The following is a 17,516-nucleotide window of genomic DNA, read 5'->3' as shown; positions in this document are numbered from 1 at the left end:
GTTGTGATCGAAAGGTCATGATCTATTGTTTTTTCTACCTACGTGACTTTACCGAAAGAACCAAAGAGTACGGATTCCTGCAGTCACGAAAGCTTCAAATCAAGATTGAGCTGCCCTCATTTAAGACATTCCTGAAAACTGAAACTTCCCTGGATAAATGCATTTGTTAAACCTTTGTAGTCTTCACTTATATCTGGCTTGAGGCTTGTACCTAGATAAAAAAATTCAAGGTAAAGGTTAAGCACCGCACAAACCGTTCCATCAAGGCTGAGGTATGTTCAATTTCAAGGCCCGATTGTCAAGTTATTTGTTGTGAAGCAGAGATTAACTTTTACAAATGGCTGTGTTGGTGAATTTGTTGGAAATCGTGATCCAGTTAATATGTTTCGTTGAGTCTTTTGCAAGTCTAAAGCACATCAATTGTGGCAGAGAAGCCACAATGGAACCTATTACAAACGGAACAGTACGCTTACAAAAGCCACAAACCTTTTTTGAAACACTTTATTTTGTAAATTAAATCTTAAGATGTTCTACAAATCATAACGTCAGTTAAGTGTATGGGCATACAAATGCTACGTTTTTTATTATACATGTGTACATACAATAAAGAATTTTATATTACAAGACATTTCTCAAACGTTTATGGATAGTCTTATTATTTAAAATATACCGTTCCAAAAAGTGAGTTCTTGCTATTTTTTTTACACAACACAATTTGAGTGAGCCCGCTTACGCACTCGCAGACCAATGAAAGTTGTAACCACCTACAAGTTGCTTTTATTGTTTGTAGGGATATTGGAATGGGAAATCACTCGAGCAGTGTGAATATGGATAAGCAGGGTAAATCTGGCCTGCAGAAAAATAAGTAAATAGCCCTGGGCTCACCAATTTGATCAAGACCTTTAACAAATTATTGGTAGCTCATCAGAAGACACAATAATTAAACTATGAAAAACTAAGCAACTCACTACGTCATGTAATGATGCATCGATTAAATTTATTCTTAGGACATTCACTCGTTTGTATAAGAATTGATTAAAGATTCGTGCAAATTACATTCTGTTACACTTAACTGCATAAACGAGACAGGAAAGAAAAGACATGCTAAAAAAGGTAGGCAATCCGTGACAAATTGCTGGGGGGCTAATTGTGAACAGTTAATTTAATACAAGGCTCACATGTTCACGGCTGAGTAGAGCATTTGTGTGTATGAGCAAAAAGGTGAAACAGTGTGTGCTGGAAATGCCACTTCGTTCTTCAGTCTGGTTCTTTCCCCCCCCACCCATCCGAGGGGTTGCAACTCAATAATGCAATTAGACAACCGAGTGAATACACTTGTTGTTACTGCAAAAGAGGCTGATGATGGGTAGAAGTCCACAAACTTGATCACACAAGGATAGCTCTCTATTTTATACGGGATAATTATAAGTATGCACGGTATTTACAATACGAGTTTTAACATATGGGGGGGCCAAAACAATGTTTATTTTTTGGTGGCACGGTGGTTCGCACACCGCACTATAAACTCGGCAACCGGAGTTAAATTCCCAGCTATGGCTAACATCAGTGGCAAAGTGATACCGAGACGTGTGCTAAGGCCACCCCCCTCCCTTCAACCCACACTCTTTATAGCGTGAAGTACAATAAATCAACCCCCAAGTCGCCATTGCCCTTAGTTTCGGCATTCAACAATACACCTGCACAAGTTGGTTTCATCGTTGCATCTCGGTAGTTATCCTTAGACGTGTACCCTCATCCTCTTTGCTCTACTACCTTCTGCAAACACGACACCCCTCCCCCTGTTAGTCCAGGGTGCAGAGCAACTAGGTCTAACTAAGCAAGCAAAACGCTGGTTCTAACGATTCAGTTAAATGGCAGAGTGAATTATTCGAGACCCCATTAATTTCAAGCGGTCATCACATAATTCACTTTTTTTGGCCACAAAGAAATTGGAACCACTGAGGTTATGCCACCTGAGGTGATACCCCCAACAGGTGAGAGATCGGGTCTGGGCTCATGGACTTCGTAAGGTGGGTGGGGGGGGGTCATGCAATGGAGCCAGATGAGATGCTGCGAGAGATACCTGGGGGCATCTCAGCTCCTCGTTGGGACGCATCACTTCCCCTTTCCTGGAGCCAGTCCCAAGCGTTTTTTTAGGTTTGGCTTTCCATCTGCTGCGTCGGTCTAGTAAATGGACACCACCACAACATGAACATTTCTTAAAAACACGTTAAAGCAAATATAATTCACACAGGCCACATTGCTACGTACAGAAACAATATATGCATGAATATAAGTGTTAATTAAAATGCAATCATTTGGAATTTACTAATTTCATTTTATATAGCGCCATTCATGTTAACTGCATCCCATTTAAATTGATTATGGCCTCACCATGCTACGTTGCTGTTTGGCCGTACTTCATGCTGGTCAGTTCGTGAAGAAATGGGGCCAGGACCGGTGAAGATATCAACTGTCTGCCAGCATTAGCCATGGCCAGGAATCGTTCTCGGGTTGCCAGGTTCATAGGACACTGCGCTCACCACTGCTCCCCCTAAAACATATTTAGTCATTCTATATTTGAAGCTTTCGTGACTGCAAGGATTCATATTCTTAGGTTTTTTCGGTAAAGTCACATAGGTAAAAAAATTTAAATTAATAAAAATAAAATATAAATCACGACGTTCACTTGATACAGCTATTGTGCTGTGACGGTTCCACCTGAAGATGGAAGCATGTGTTGCCTCCGAAACGTCGTGATTTTTATTTTATTTGTATTTTACTTTTATTAATTTTAATTTTTTACCTACGTGACTTTACCGAGAAAACCTAAAAATACATATTTAGTCACTTAATCCAGATCGTGCTATTTTTTTTCTATCCCATGCATCAAATTACCTTGAGGGTTTCACCGTCGGTGATTGTTGCCAAGGCCTTTGATCTCTGTCTCAGCGTGGGCTTGGGGCCAGGGCTCGGGGAGAGGGCCTTGGCCGACGTTTGGGGCCCCTGGGACCTCAGAGATCGCTGCCGTCTCTGGGGAGTCTTCTTCTCGGTCCCAGCAGCAGCAGCTGCTTCCGGCTGACACAGGAAACAAGTGGGCGCCACGGTGGTGAGATGTTAACTACCTCGCCTGGTATACAGGTGGTCGTGGCTTCAAACCCGACGCCTGTATATTTGGAGTTTGCGTCTCTCCCCCCCGCTACATTTAGAAACATACGTTTGGCGTATTTGGCTTCTATAAATGTCCACGTGATACTCCACTTCTAGTTGGGCTATCATTTGTGGCCAGGTCGCTTCTGAAATTGAGCTATATAGCAGAGTGGACCTTACCTAGTAAAATAAATAGTTTAGAGTTTATTTTAAGCGCGGCACAGGCGCTTAAGGTTTAAAACGTGTGGGCAAGCGTTTATGCAGAGGGGGCAAGAGTTTAAGACACAGCAATGTCAATAGGTTTAACACAGGAGCAAAACTAAGGTTTAAACAGAACTCGCATCGAATGCACAAGTTAATCGACAGAGCTTCTTGGGGATGTTGCCACCACTCGCAGACAGCTTCCCTGTTATCCCTCCGATGGTTCAGTTAATAACGAATGTCAAATGCACAGATAATCGAGAACACAGTCGATATGGAGGAGCGTGGATTGCGGGGAATGGGATAAAGATTTCCACCGGTCAAGCCGTAGCACCGCCCCAACTCACAGGGTGGTCACTCTCGCTCGGGGTGGGAGGAGACGAGGCAGGAAGAGCACGGATTCTCCGTGTCTTCGGCTGCACAGATTCCGGCTCGTTCTTCGGCTCCCGCTGGGCAACTCGTGTCGTACGCTTGCCCTCGGCCTTGCCCTTGGCCACAGCCGTAGCCACAGCCGTAGCCGTAGCCGCAGCCTTCCCCTTGCCTCCTGTCGCCTTCTCTTGGCCCTGCATGGAGTGACACCAAATCAGCATCGGCAGAGGATTGCTCTGCAGAGGGCAGGGGGACTCACGCACGTGTTATAGTTTTCAAAACGCACGTGTGTGTGTATCTCGAGTTTCCGTGTTCTCCCCGTGGTTGCGTGGATTTTTCTCCAAGTCTCCCCGGTTTTTCCCTCCACATTTATAAACGTGTGTTTAGAGTATTCGGCTGATATATATATTTGCACGCGATAAGCCACTTAAGTCGAGCCATCATGTGGCCAGGTCGCTTCTGAAAAAGTGCTACATAGCTCAGTGGGGCCTTACCTGGTAAAATAAAACAGTTTAGCATTTTAGTTTTAGGTTCATAGGACAACACTGTGCTCACCCCACTTAATAAATTCAGATCGTGATGTATTTTCCCCTCCTATGCAGCAAGTCACCTTGAGGGTTTCACCTTCGGTGATTGTTGCCAAGGCTTTTGATCTCAGTCTCCGCGTGGGCTTTGGGCCAGGACTCGGGGAGAGGGCCTTGACGGACGCTTGGGGTCCCCTGGCCCTCAGAGACTGCTGCCGTCTCTCCGGAGTCTTCTCTGCGCCAGCCCCTTCCAGCTGACGCAATACATGGTGATATCATTGCCATGGAAACAACCTCCAGGACATGCAGATACCTCCCGCAGAACAAGGTCGCCGGCATCAACATCACCACGATCGTCACCATCACCGCTGTCATTGCCGACACACTGGAGAACAGCGAAAGCCGCACCGACCCAGCGACAATTTTTTCTATCAATAATTAATCCATCATCACCATCGCCACAATCTTAACACGAGCAGGTGACAAAATGTCGTCAACGATGCGTGATGCGTTGGACGATGCCCTCTGCGTCCCAGGAGTTCTGCGCGCGTTATCCGCGGGTATTCTCGAGCCCACCTGGGTTTTTTCTTGAACCCCGCGGGAAAAAAAAATGACCGACAATTGGAAGGATTTGCAAGACACTTCCAAGTCCCTTCCCCACTTTTCCGCGCGACGACTACGGGGGGCTCCAAGGAAGGCAGCGGCGCGACGACAAACACAGAAGCTGCACGAATTGCGCGCCGTGTGTGGACAGCAGCAGCAAGCAAGCGCGAGGTCACGTGGCGCGCGGATAACGTGGAGGGCGGAGAACGGCGATTCGAATAACGGGGATTCTACCACAAACGACTTGCCCCGGCCAAGCGGTCGCGTCGCCCACACACTCACGGGGCTATCGATCTCCGTGGGGGTCGGAGGAGGAGCCGGAGGCAGCGGAGGAGTGCAGATTCCCAGATTCTCCGGCTGCCCAGACGCCTCCGTGGTCTCCTTCTCGAGTTCTCCCTGGGAAGCCCCTCTGCCCCTCGGCTTGCCCTTGGCCTTAGCCATGGCCTTGCCCTCCGTCGCCGCCGCCTTCTTCTGGCTCTGCGTGGGAAGTCGCCGCGGGAGAATCGGACGGAGGGGGACAGAGCCTATTCAAGACTCTTATTTATTTAGGTTGGAGGAACACGAAGAGTGGATTAAACTCTTTTTACACGCTTTTATTTAACTCATTGGGCTACCACACTCAGATAAGCTCCTCCCCCCCCCTCCTCCCCTCCTTAACTTGTATTTAAGAACTAGTATCTTAAATTTTTTTGCCTCATATGATACAGTACATCTAGCTGTGACGGTCCCACCTGATGACGAAGACTTGTGTTGCCTCCGAAACGTCGTGATTTATTATTTTATTTCAATTATTACTTTTATTAATTTAAATTTTATTTTTTTACCTACGTGACTTTTCCGAAAAAACCTAAGAGTATGAATCCTTGCAGTCACAGAAAGCTTCAAATCTAGAATTTATTTAACTCGCTCCATCTGTTTGTCGTATCCTTAAAAAAATCTTGTAAGTCAATTTTTACCCACTTCCCAATGTGGTATCGACTGCAAACTTGGTATACTTATGTCATGCTGATGACAATACTATATTCTATCATAAAATATATATATATATTTTTAAACATTCTTTTTTATATGTTATGTTTCGGCTTGGGTCTAATTGTCCACGCTCAACTGACGTTGGCTGTAATTGGCCACGGTCCCCTTACGTTATATGACAAGCTTCGGGGCCACTTCCTGGAGTTCTGCCATTACTAGTACGGTACATTTCATAAAAGCGTTTTTTAAAAAAAAGTTTGTTTAAATATGACTTATTTTCACAGATGTCCAGCGAGTCACTATTGAAAGACAATTAAACGTTTTTGGTATTCAGTTTGTTGGCTGCAGCTGAATGATCGTCAGACTGGAGATGATTATATCTGCAACGATTGTGCGTCCGATCCTCACACTTACCCTGGCGGTGGTGGTCGACGACGACTTTCCTGTCAAACCCGAGAGGTCCTTCCCCGTGGCAGAAGATCTGGTCTTCCGTTTACTAACCACTAGAAGGTGAATGAGAGACATTAAAAATATTGTACATTGGTTGGCAGTCGGGTAATAAATACAGTATGTATAACAGAGTCTGGGCACCCCCGCCTCTTCAGAGAAATGCGAGCCAGCGTGGAAGAGGAGACCAAATGTCCTATTACAGGGACTTTAGGGCTCCCTCCGGTGGAGGCTCTTGCGACGGCAGTGGTGCGAGCGAGACATTGCAGGGCTGCGCCTTAACCTTTCTAAGTGGCAATTTTTTTTTACCTTTTTTCTCTCGCCTCGCAGATTTTACATTTATGACATTTTATATATACACACACAAATGAAAAGTGTAAATAACTTCAAGTTTTAAATGCGCTATTAACCACAAAGTAGCCAATACGCTTCAAACACACGTGCATGGATGTGAATGGACTTTCAATACTTGTCAGAGCCATTCCTACTCCTGTGTACGATGAGTGGAAATATGCTCTGGAGCTCAATGCAAATGCCGAGTTGTGTGCCAGTCACAGCGAGATGTCTTCAAGCAGAGAGAGAGAGAGAGAGTTGGTGCAAGTTTTGCCTTTCCTCATCAATTGAAGAGCCGTAACCAAGTGTGAAAAAGCCGTGCTTGGGCAAAACACATGGTCGGTGGTTGAGGCTACCGCCAGAGTGCCAGCCGAAGGAGGGGAACTCGGCTGAAAGAAAGTCCTTTGTGGAAGATTCAGCTACGAGCCCAGCCCACCGTGTGCAGGAGATTGAGGCCTTCATCCAAGCAGTGGATGGATCATTTCGGCTCAACTGTACCTAAAACTTGTAACACACCGGACAAATTTGGCAGTGCGTGGAAACCCCGTGAGAATTGAGCGCGTTACGAAAAATGTTTTTAATTCTTGCAATTCGTTATAAGCCAGGGGTGGCAGCCTGCTCAGCCCCAGGGGCATGCTGGGAAATGGACGCCTCATCTCACTCTTGCCTCGCATCGCCGTCTCGGGAGTCTTCTCCTTCAAGGGCTCTGCAGCCTCAACTTTGTCGACGGCCGCAGCACCAGGGACAGCGATAGGGGCAGCAGCAGCGGTAGGGACAATGTCGGCAGGAGAGTCGGCAGGAGTAGGGGCAGCAGCGTTGGTAGAGGCAGCAACAGTAGGGGAAGTGGCAGCAGTAGTGGCAGCAGCAAGGAGAGCAGCGTTTGCAGCAGGGGCAGCGGCAGTAGTAGAGGCAGCAGTAGGGAAAGTAGCAAGAGCAGCAGCGGCGGCGGTGACAGCAGCCTCCTGTTGCAAGGTCAAGGTCCTCGTCACCCGGATCGTCGAGGTGGTGGCCGCGCGCTTTGCCCGCGGCTTGCCGAGCTGGGTAGGGTCGGAGGGGTTGTGGGGAACAATTGCTTATAGGCAAATACATTCATGGTCTCGAGAATGCATATTCGACATCTCCAAATAATTGCACGTTAATTTTTCAATGGATACGAGTCGCCGAGAAGAGGTCTCCCCTGAAAGCGCTACATTAATGATATTATCCGCACCTTTTTAAAAGACAGGGACCCCCAGAGATTGGCAGCAGATTACATCGAGTGCGTGCGAAGCAGCGGTGCAGTGATTGACAACACTGCGCCACGGACGAACCATCGGTGGAAAAAATATATCAAGCGGTCCTCGGTCCGCTCGACCTTCCACAACGAGTGTTTGGTACAGCGATGTATAAATATCAGCAATGGGGTGACATCAAAGAGAGCCGGTGATCGTTGGTCTTGGGCCTCCCCTGAGGTCAAGTCGGCCTCAAACGAGCACCTGGGTGCGACGTGTAAACACGAGGGAGACAAAGACGGCCCGGTGCTGTGTTGGTCACCCCCCACCCCCTCGTGCGTCGTGGCAGCCTTGACACGTGCTCGCCGACAGAACTTGCCCCAGCAAGCCTGTACCCCCCCCCCGCCCACTTGTTTCTCACACTCCGAGCGGCTGGGCTGCCCCCGCACACTCACGGGGGGGGCGGCTCCACCGCCGCTCTGCTGGGAGGTGGTGGTGGCGGGCGGCACTGGGGCGCCCAATTTCCTCCGCTGGGTGGACTGCGCCGTCGTGCCGTGCTCCCCCCTCTGCTTGTCCGTCTGCCGTCTGCTGTGCTTGGGCCCAGCTTTCACCTCCGCCGTGTCCGCGCCCTCGCGGGTGACCACGGGCTGATCGAGTTTCCTCTTGTGCGCCTTGCCCACAGCCACGGGAAGAGGCGTCGGACTCCTGCTCTGGCTGCTGTCGTCAGACTAGAGACGATGAGGGATACATTACTATTTCTCGTTCGTTACAAAACTATTAATTCATTTTTATCAGGTGAGGCACACCGAGCCCTACAGCTTTTTTTAGAAGCGACCTGGCCACAAATGACAGCTAAGCCAAGTGGCTTTTCGTCACGTGGAAATTCATAACAGCCAAATACTCTAAACGTGCGATGTCAATTCGAAAATGGGGAGCCCAGAGCAAAATCCACATCCCCACCCCTCCACTACCCATTTTTTCTCCTCCCCATGTAAACCTTCGTGCCCTGGCTCGTGGTCCCCACCTGGATGGGGCAGCGAGACCAACTCTCCCCCCCCCCCCTTACAACTAAACGTATAACGCAGTAAAACTTTTTTTTCAATTTCGATGATGATTTAAATGCATAGCAGTGTCTTCCTGATATCGGACGGAAGAGCGTTCCAGACGGCCGTGGAAGTGCAATCAAAAACGCGCGTGCAATGTGGTGACCCCCGTCTTTGTTCGATGGCTTGCCAAAAGTGTAGTGCATAGTGCAGTGTATAGCACAGTGTAGAGTATAGTGGAGTGTATACGGCATCTGAAAACGCGCGACGCAGTGACCGTCTTTGGCCAAAAGCCACCGGGGGATGAAGGCCGCCTCCCTCACCGGCGAAGGCAGCGGAGCCTCGGAAGTGCAGACGATGACCTCCTCCTCATCCTCCCCCCCCTCCACCAGCGCTCCGTCCACGACGCCGTTGCCCGAGGAGGTGGCCGCGTGCCGCGTGGGGTCGTCTGGCGGCACGGGGTCCCCGCCTGCACCGCGACGAATTCCCTTCGGCGTGGCCAGGCTGGGGCAGTGCGCCAACTCGGCGTCGTCCAAAGTCTCGCTCTGTCCGGGAGGAGACTTTTTATTAGGCAGGAGCTGCCCACGGTACAGCACAACGAACGATTTAACCAAGCTTCGTCAACGAACTCCGCATTCAATTACAAGTTCTGTTTGAACCGTTGCCTTGCCCCCGTGTTTAATCTCTTGCATTGCCGTGTTGTAAACCCTTGTCCCCTCTGCATGGACGCTTGCCCACACGTTTTGAACCTTCCTCGCCTCTGTACCGTACTGAAAATAAAATAAAATATTTATTTTACCAGGTAAGGCCCACTAAGCGCTATAGTTATTTTTGAAGTGATTTGGCCACAAATGATAGCTCACCAAAAGTGGCTTATCAACACGTGGAAATGTATTGCAGCCAAATACTCCAAATGCATGTCGATTATAAATGTGGAGTGAAAAACCGGAGGATCCCGGAACAAAATCCACACGATCACGGGGAGAGAGAGACACGCAAACCTCAAATATACAGCAGGCGTCAGGGTCGGGATCGAATCCACAACCTCCTGTATACCAAGCGAGGTAGTTAACATCTTGCCACCGTTGCACCCAAATGAGCGATAGCAATCACCAGATTTAATCGCGTTCACCACTGTCATCATCCAGCAGTGATTCTGGGATAAAATAGTTGCAAGAAAAAGCTGTAGGGCCCCCTCAACTTTCCAATAAACTCATGTTCCATTGCAGAGTAGCAATACATTTGTCATGTTGTAATAAGTTCACTTCTTGGCTGGACGTAGAATGCCGCAACTACCCCCGAGGTAAATTAAGTAAACCATTCTCGAAAACCCCTGCATTAGAAGAGACTGCATAGGCGAGAGGGGGCGCCGCAGTGGAGAGATGTTAACTCCGTTTCTTGGTATACAGGAGGACTTGGGTTCGATCCAGACCAGTGGCTTCCTAATATCGGACGGAACAGCGTTCCAGACGGCCGCAGAAGCGCATCTGAAAGCGCGCGAGATGCGGTGACCCATCTTTGTCCGACGGTTAACCAAAAAAGCCGCTGCTGCTGCTGCTACTGCTGCTACTGCTACTGCTGCGAGGATGATGAACGCTTCCTCACCAGCGATGGCAGCAGAGCCTTGGACCGGGAGACGACCTCCTCGGGCGGGGAGAGCTTCCCCGGCGCGTCCGCGCCGTCGTCGCCCGAGGAGGCGCCCCCACGCCGCGTGGGGTCGCGTGGCGGCACTGCTGGCTCCCCGCCGCCTTCAACGCGAGGAATTTCCTTCGGTGCGGCCGGACCGGGGCAATGCGCCAACTCCATGTCGTCCGAAGCCTCACTCTGTCCAGGAGTCGGGGCAGAGGGGGGGGGAAGAGACGATTACAAGGCAGGAGCTGTCCATGGTGCAGCATGACTAAATATTTAAGCAAGCTATTTTATTTTACCAGGTAAGGCCCACTGAGCTATGTAGCTCTTTTTCAGAAGCAATCTGGCCACAATTGATAGCCCGACCAAGGCAGGAGCCATATGGGTTCGATTCCGACCCTGACACCTGCTGTATATTTGGAGTTTTCGTATTCTCCCTGTGGTCGCTTGGATTTTTCTCCGAATCCTCTGGTTTTTTCTGCTCCACATGTAGACTCAACGTGCGTTTCAAGTATTCGGCTGCTATACATTTATACATGATAAGCCACTTCGTTGAGCTATCATTTGTGGCCAGGTAGCTTCTGAAAAATAGCCATATATAAGCTCAGCAGGGCCTTACCTGGTAAAAAAAATTTTCGTTTTAGTTAATATTCGGCAGCAGCAGGATGGTAAACGCGTGGCCACCGGCAGGCACAAAGCAGGCGATGCGACCGGGTGGACCGCTTACAGCGGAGAGATGAAGCACCATTTTGTTTGGGAGCTCTGCGGGTTCCGAGGCAAAGCGCTCCGCTTCCTCCCGGCTGTCGTTGTCTTCGTGACCGAGTCGCTCGGACGAGGGGGTTGAGTTGGTCAGCCAGGGAGGATCGGCCGGACCCTCGGCCTCTCGATGCGGACGGTGTTCGGAAAGTGTCGGACTCGAATCGATCGTGGGCATCGCGGCGACCAGCCGGACTATGTTCTCGCATGCGGACAGCGAGAGGAATCGCAGCAGCACACACACGCACGCACGCACAAAGATCCCCCGTATAGCCTTAACAGACTGTATGGGCAAGTGCTGTTAGCGAGCACCTATGAAGGCCGGAACGGTACACACACGCGCACACACACACACGCATAACATGGCTTTCTGGGGTAATCGTTGTTTCGCGAGCACGTTCATTCAGACGCGGCGGTTGGTCTGGCGGCAAGGCCAGGACAACACGTGGCTCCCACAGGCATCAGCAGCATCATCATCATCTCGCAGCTGGTGGAGGATATGGAACCGGGGGATCATTTGAGGACGAACTCTAACATGTGGGCCCCCGTTTGTACAACAGACATTTTACTTAAAGCAAAGTCCTTCGTATTAAGTTATTAATGACAGACAGAATTATGAATAGAGTCCTTTTGTGTTGTTTTAAAATCGGCTTCACGCACCCCCCCCCCCCCCGCACACAAATAACGAATGCCCTTACAATCACCAGTGATTAGCACGGTCCGTACAACATAAATAAATGTGGCTGCCGGGATTCAACTTCAGGATTTTTGTGGTGCCTGCTGCTCATTTTGCTTTGACCCCAAGTGACCCCCGGCCCGGCTTCCAATGTGTTTTTTTTAAATAACTTTTAAACACCAGACGATCATCCAAATGAGACTTCCGCAGAGGAGTGGCGTTCCACACCACGAGACCCTTGCCCGTCCGCGTCGCCACTGCCGAGTCTGCCCCCCACCACCCCCCCCCCCCCCCCACATTTCCATTACCAGTCGAGGCCCCCAATTGGCGCTCCGGAAGCCGTGTTCGTGAGGCTGCGTCAGCGTGAGCATGGTGCGGCGGCGTTCCTTCGTGCGCTCCATCTCCAGCGTCGTCGTCTCCACCTCGTCCTCATCGACGCTCGCCCTCGGCCACACATCGCCTCCACCGCCGTCTTCATCATCACCATCATCACCACCAGTTTCCTGGGTCAAAAGTGGTCCAAGTTTTGCCGCAATCCTGTCCATGCTGGCTCACAAACTTAACCAACGCTGCTGCTGCTGCACACACACACCCACACACCCACACACCCGTGTGTAGACCCGACACGTTGCTCACCTTCTGGATTGACTCGCATTCACGCAATGGACTCTTATCGACGCGCCGTAGATCGCACACGAGCGCGCGCACATACAAACACAAGGTCGCTTTTCTCATCCGGTGTTGCATTAAGCCACTTTGGGCATGTTACCGTAATCATCATTTCATAATTCGAATCCATTAAACAAATATTTAGAGGTATGAAACAGTGCTGCAATATTTTTCTCATGTCACTGCTGGTAGAAGGGCCTCCATTGGAACGCACCCACTAGAGGGCATATGGCTATCTCTTCCCTCCTGGCAAGATGTCCTGCGTGGCCTTGGGATGAGCCACACTTTTCTACCACACATGCGCTCCCGATCGGCTGTGGTGTATCCATTGATATTATTGGGCGGGGAGTTGGGGGGGGGGGGGGTAATCAAGAAATGTGCGCCATTGTTGCAGCTTCTGGGCCGGGAGATCGAACCGGTGATCTCGGCATTGCTAGTGTTGATGACCACGACACCACAAGCGGCACCCCCCTCCAAGTGCGTTGCGCGTCGTACAAATGTATCAAATGGCAGACTGTTTACATTTGAATGTGAAAAAGACCTAGACCTGTGTTGCACATTGACCGCAATATTTTATCACAGCTGTACATAATGGTGAAAAACTATCTTACAATGAATGGAACTAAAGAATTCGGCGTTATAATGATAACATGTTCAAGTTGAAACATTAAAATGTTTCGCTTACCATCAACTTATTTTAGTTCACGAATGCAGATCAACAATGTTAAAAACATCTCAAATGAAACTTTCAGTAAATTAAAACACATTTACTTGTTTCCAGCGATCCAAAAATGCGTTTTTTTTACACCGTCCAACCCATCATGCTCCAGGCCCCCCCCAGAGTGGAATTTTTAAAACCAATCTACAAATTGGGAACGCGTCGCTCGTCAAGACCAGGGGTCGACAACCAAAATGCAAAAAAAAAATAGCAATTTTCGAATTCGGTTATAAAAAAACGACATCGATAACCACAATGCACTGTGTGGTGAATTACGAGCCGGCGGTCCTCAACAAACAGCGTCATGAAGCAGTCACCGAGAGCCGCACACGCCTCTGAAGCCGCCAGATTGCCGACTCCTGGCTGAGACCAGACACCTCCCTGTTACCTGTGGAGAGGCGTCGTCCCGGTTGGAGCAGCTCTGGGGATCATATCGCAGACCTTGCGGAAAGACGAAAAACGTGCCGCGTCTCTCCCACGTCCGATCCGTGTCCGGGGCCGTCTCCACTGTAGCCACCTCCTCGCCAAGCTGAGTAACGGCCTCCCGCCCGTCATCACTGCAACCTCCTCCACCACCACCTCCTCCAGCATCTCCATTGTCGTTATGCATCGTCTGCGTGACGCTCCGTTGGTTTCCATCTGAATGGACCTGTTACGCGAGCGAGCAGACGCACAAATACAACATTGCTTTCTCATCCAGTGTTGAAGCCAGATGATTATGGCTCCATCATGGTCAGCATCATCATCGTTGTCGTCATCTCGTCCTTTTTAATTCGCTTCAAGCGTCATTACATCTCCAAGTGTTTGGAGAGTACTTTAACGTACGAACAAAACGACTACAGATCTATAAACGCGACAAATTATTTCTGCATAAACATACAAATATAAAAAAACAGATCATCCATTAATCCCACCGGTTATCTCGTAACAGGGACAATCGTCATTGCTCAAAGCGAATTTAAACAAAGTCAGGGTTGGAGAGAGAGGAGACGGCGGTGATGGGGAGGGGCAGGCCTGGCGGACGAGGCAGAAGAAAAGAAAGCGAATGCTTAGAGCCCCCCCACGTGTTTTGGCCTACTCTTCCACACTGGAAGAGGTGAGAGGGGGGTTATGGCCACACTTTACCCCACCACAAGTGACCTGGCCGATCGACCAATCCATTAACACCGCCGGGTCGACGCGGGCAGAGGGATTGATTAAACTTGCCCATCGATTCTGTATCCCCCCTCCCCACCTTCCCCTAAACATCTGTTTCTGCTCGTCACCAGGATCCTACTGAAATAATAAAAACATAAAAAAAATATAATTTTAACTGGACCATTGTTGCCTAAATGGAGGACTGCAAACTTAAAATTCCTCTGAAGAAATGATACGAATATCGGCGTTACCCTCTCCAGCAATAAAACAGGTGTTAAGAGGTTCAAATACCAAATAAAATACCCATTCCAAGGCGTCAGGTCTGCATTCACCCACACAAACTTGTGGCCAAAACATGCCAACAAACATGCTCTGACGATATACGCAGCGTCTTTTCACCAGAGAAGCTCCACCATTCTTTATGACCCCCCTTTCAAAAAGGTCCCATTGGTAGACATGCAAATAAAGCCCTCCTCTCCACGCAAGGAAGTCGTAAATACGTTACTGGAACCTGCGCTGGTTTGAACGAGGGCAGCTTCGTGCCGAGGAGCTTTGTCTTGTTCAGCGAGCGAGCCGTGATGATCGCCTGCAGCTCCTCGATCCTCTTATTCGTCTGTCACGAACACACGGTGGTCAGAACAAGGATGCCCCCCCCCCACCCTAACCCTGCTGATGAGACAGGTAAAGTCAAAACCGGCCCAGAGCTTTGCTCGTGTTAAATCATACTCTTAGGTTTGTTTCGGTAAAGTCACGTAGGTAAAAAAAATACAATAAAAAAATAGGGAAAAAAATAAAATAAAAAAAATTATCAATTAAGATGCAACTCCCACAAGGCCATGTGGCCGATGGGCTGTACATTTCGTTTTTATATCTAGAGAAATGAAATGTGGTTTTATTTCAGAGTCACTGGGTGGGAGAGTTTGTAGTAGCAGCAGCGTAACGAACAAGGGGGGGCAGGGGATGTCTCCCCCCCCCCCCCTTCGGTGGCTAAAGCTACGAGTTGGGGGCCCCCCCTAGACAACCACCACGAGTGAAGTTGTTGTCTTTGCACGGTGGAAAACTGATGCGATGGGGATTAAAGAGGAGCCGCGATATACAATAGCCTTGGTGCGAGACAAATCAAATATTGGGGGCCCCAGCTGACCGATATGTCGCAACCCCCGAGGAGGTCACTACGCCACTGGTGCATCGTCGTCATTGACGGCCACACTTCCCAATATAAACGCGCCACACTCGCTCGGGAAGCGGATTCCACAAGGGCCGGCTTGCCTGGGACTCCAACGCAGGATCTCCCTCCACAATGAGAATCAACGCGCGTTTCAGAGTATTCAGCTGCTATCAAGTCCCACGTGATGATCCACTTTCGTGAAGCCGTCATTAGCGGCCAGATCGCTTCTGATAAAGAGCTACACACTAGAACTCATTGGGCCTTGTTTGATCAAATAAGCTCTTGTAATTAAAATAAATGTTGGCCATACTTCACCACGCTGGTGAAGTCGGGCGGTTGGAGGCGGGGAGCAGAGAGCTGCAAGAAGGGACAATGGATTTTGCCCCCCACTGGTATTTTTGCTGCTCACAACAGAACCACATGCAGCCTATAGCACCTGTTACGCACGTTGCTCGCCCATCCAAAGGCTCAAACCTGCTTAGCTTAGATTTGGTGAAAGTTCGACTACAGAAATTCGATTAGGCATTAAGAAATACCGTGTAGCATCAGCACCCGAACTAACATCGCCAACCCCAGGCAATATATGTGTTACTTCTAGATTTGAAGTTTTCGTGACTGCAAGGATCCATACTCTTTGGTTCTTTCGGTAAAGTCACGTAGGTGAAAAAAAATAACTAAACCACGACGTTTCGGAGGCAACACAAGCTTCCGTCATCAGGTGGGACAACCAACAGCAACATTTGTTTTTTTACTGTAGTGGGCAGAGAGCTGTATGTGACACGTGTTGGTGAGGGTCTAAACCTTTACACGCGGCTTGTGACTTAAAGCGACTGCGAGACCCTAAATTAAGCTTCTCCCCGGACCACCAGTGGTGATGCACGGCAACGAGACGGAGCGGCAACAATCAGTCGCCTGCAGGTGCGACACGAATTGTTACATCGAATTAACGACGAGCTTGTGCATGGGAGATGCCTTCATGCGGCAGTGGAAATAGTATTACCGATGATCGAGTGGATTTACATTCTCAACTATACCTGGGGACTTGCATCCACTGCTGGATGAAGGCACTTCTCCCAAGCAACCATCCAGCAGTAGATTGAGGATGGCTGCTGCTGCCGATGATGATGATAATTATTATTTGGCTGCTAGAAATTTTCGCACGATAAGCCCCTTCTCGTTGTCCCATCATGTGGCCAAAGTCGCCTTTTGACAAAAGCGGCATACAGGTCGGTGGGCCACGCTTGGTGAAATTAAAACGTTTTAAAGGTTTAGTTTTTGAGTGTAATTGCGCGCTCACCTCTGTGCATTGTCGAATGAAGCCTTGCTTTAGTGACCGAATCGACGGCTTCACGGGAACAATCTCTTCCATCGCAAATTCTCACGGGCCCGCCTCGAAAAATACAACAATAATCTAGTTGTTTTTATGGACGTCAAATAAATGTACGTGCACACACCACGTGTCGTCACCAATTCCTGGAAATTAAAACAAAGACATTAACATTATAGCATCACATCGAGGATGTGGCCCAGGCTGACCAAATCGTGCTCGGCTAAAGCCACCCACCCCACAACCAACCACTGTGCCACCATTCCAACAGAGGGGGGCCCGTTTAATCGTCGCCCATTATAAAACCTCGCGTGATGGAGCGAACATGCTTGGCCAATTATGTTATCAACCACCTAATTAATTATAATGGGAGGGTGTGGTAGGTGGTGGGGGTGGATTACAATCCCCTTTGTCCGAGACGGTGTGTGTCGTGTGTGAGTGGTGCACGGGAGTTGAATCGATCGTGTGCTCTTCAAATTGGTGGTGACGCTCTGACTGCGCTCTTCCTCCCCCTCTTGAGTCCGGCTGTCGATGTCGAGGCAGATCAACTACAAGTTCACACTCTCGTGGTCAAGCCACAGAC

At 49.3% G+C, this 17,516-nt stretch overlaps 1 protein-coding gene across 1 annotated transcript; it reads right to left on the bottom strand.

The window, feature by feature from the left end:
• Positions 1–510: 510 nt before the first annotated feature.
• Positions 511–17,196, bottom strand: LOC144943812 (uncharacterized). Its single transcript, XM_078871659.1, has 15 exons — positions 16,904–17,196; positions 14,950–15,051; positions 13,690–13,950; positions 12,223–12,417; positions 11,210–11,440; positions 10,459–10,677; positions 9,177–9,398; positions 8,266–8,538; positions 7,267–7,636; positions 6,234–6,322; positions 5,130–5,324; positions 4,331–4,498; positions 3,699–3,914; positions 2,899–3,078; positions 511–2,184 (listed from the first exon to the last, which is right to left on the bottom strand). Exons 1-15 carry the CDS (start codon positions 16,973–16,975, stop codon positions 2,116–2,118), a joined length of 2,862 nt encoding a protein of 953 aa, XP_078727785.1. The 5' UTR covers positions 16,976–17,196; the 3' UTR covers positions 511–2,115.
• Between the last annotated feature and the right edge of the window lie 320 nt (positions 17,197–17,516).

This window comes from Lampetra fluviatilis, chromosome 32 (genome assembly GCF_964198595.1).
Source record: "Lampetra fluviatilis chromosome 32, kcLamFluv1.1, whole genome shotgun sequence".
NCBI lineage: Eukaryota > Metazoa > Chordata > Hyperoartia > Petromyzontiformes > Petromyzontidae > Lampetra > Lampetra fluviatilis.
This window is presented reverse-complemented; position numbering and strand designations above follow the sequence as displayed.

What these genes read in the sequence shown, in the direction of transcription:
- LOC144943812 (XM_078871659.1), bottom strand. Translation starts at nt 16,975, where the DNA reads ATGGAAGAGATTGTTCCCGTGAAGCCGTCGATTCGGTCACTAAAGCAA. An exon ending in CCAATTGGGGGCCTCGACTG is followed by an intron (nt 11,441 to 12,222) that starts GTAATGGAAATG and finishes TCCGCATGCGAG; the next exon opens with AACATAGTCCGGCTGGTCGC. An exon ending in CCGACGGTGAAACCCTCAAG is followed by an intron (nt 2,185 to 2,898) that starts GTAATTTGATGC and finishes TCCATTTACTAG; the next exon opens with ACCGACGCAGCAGATGGAAA.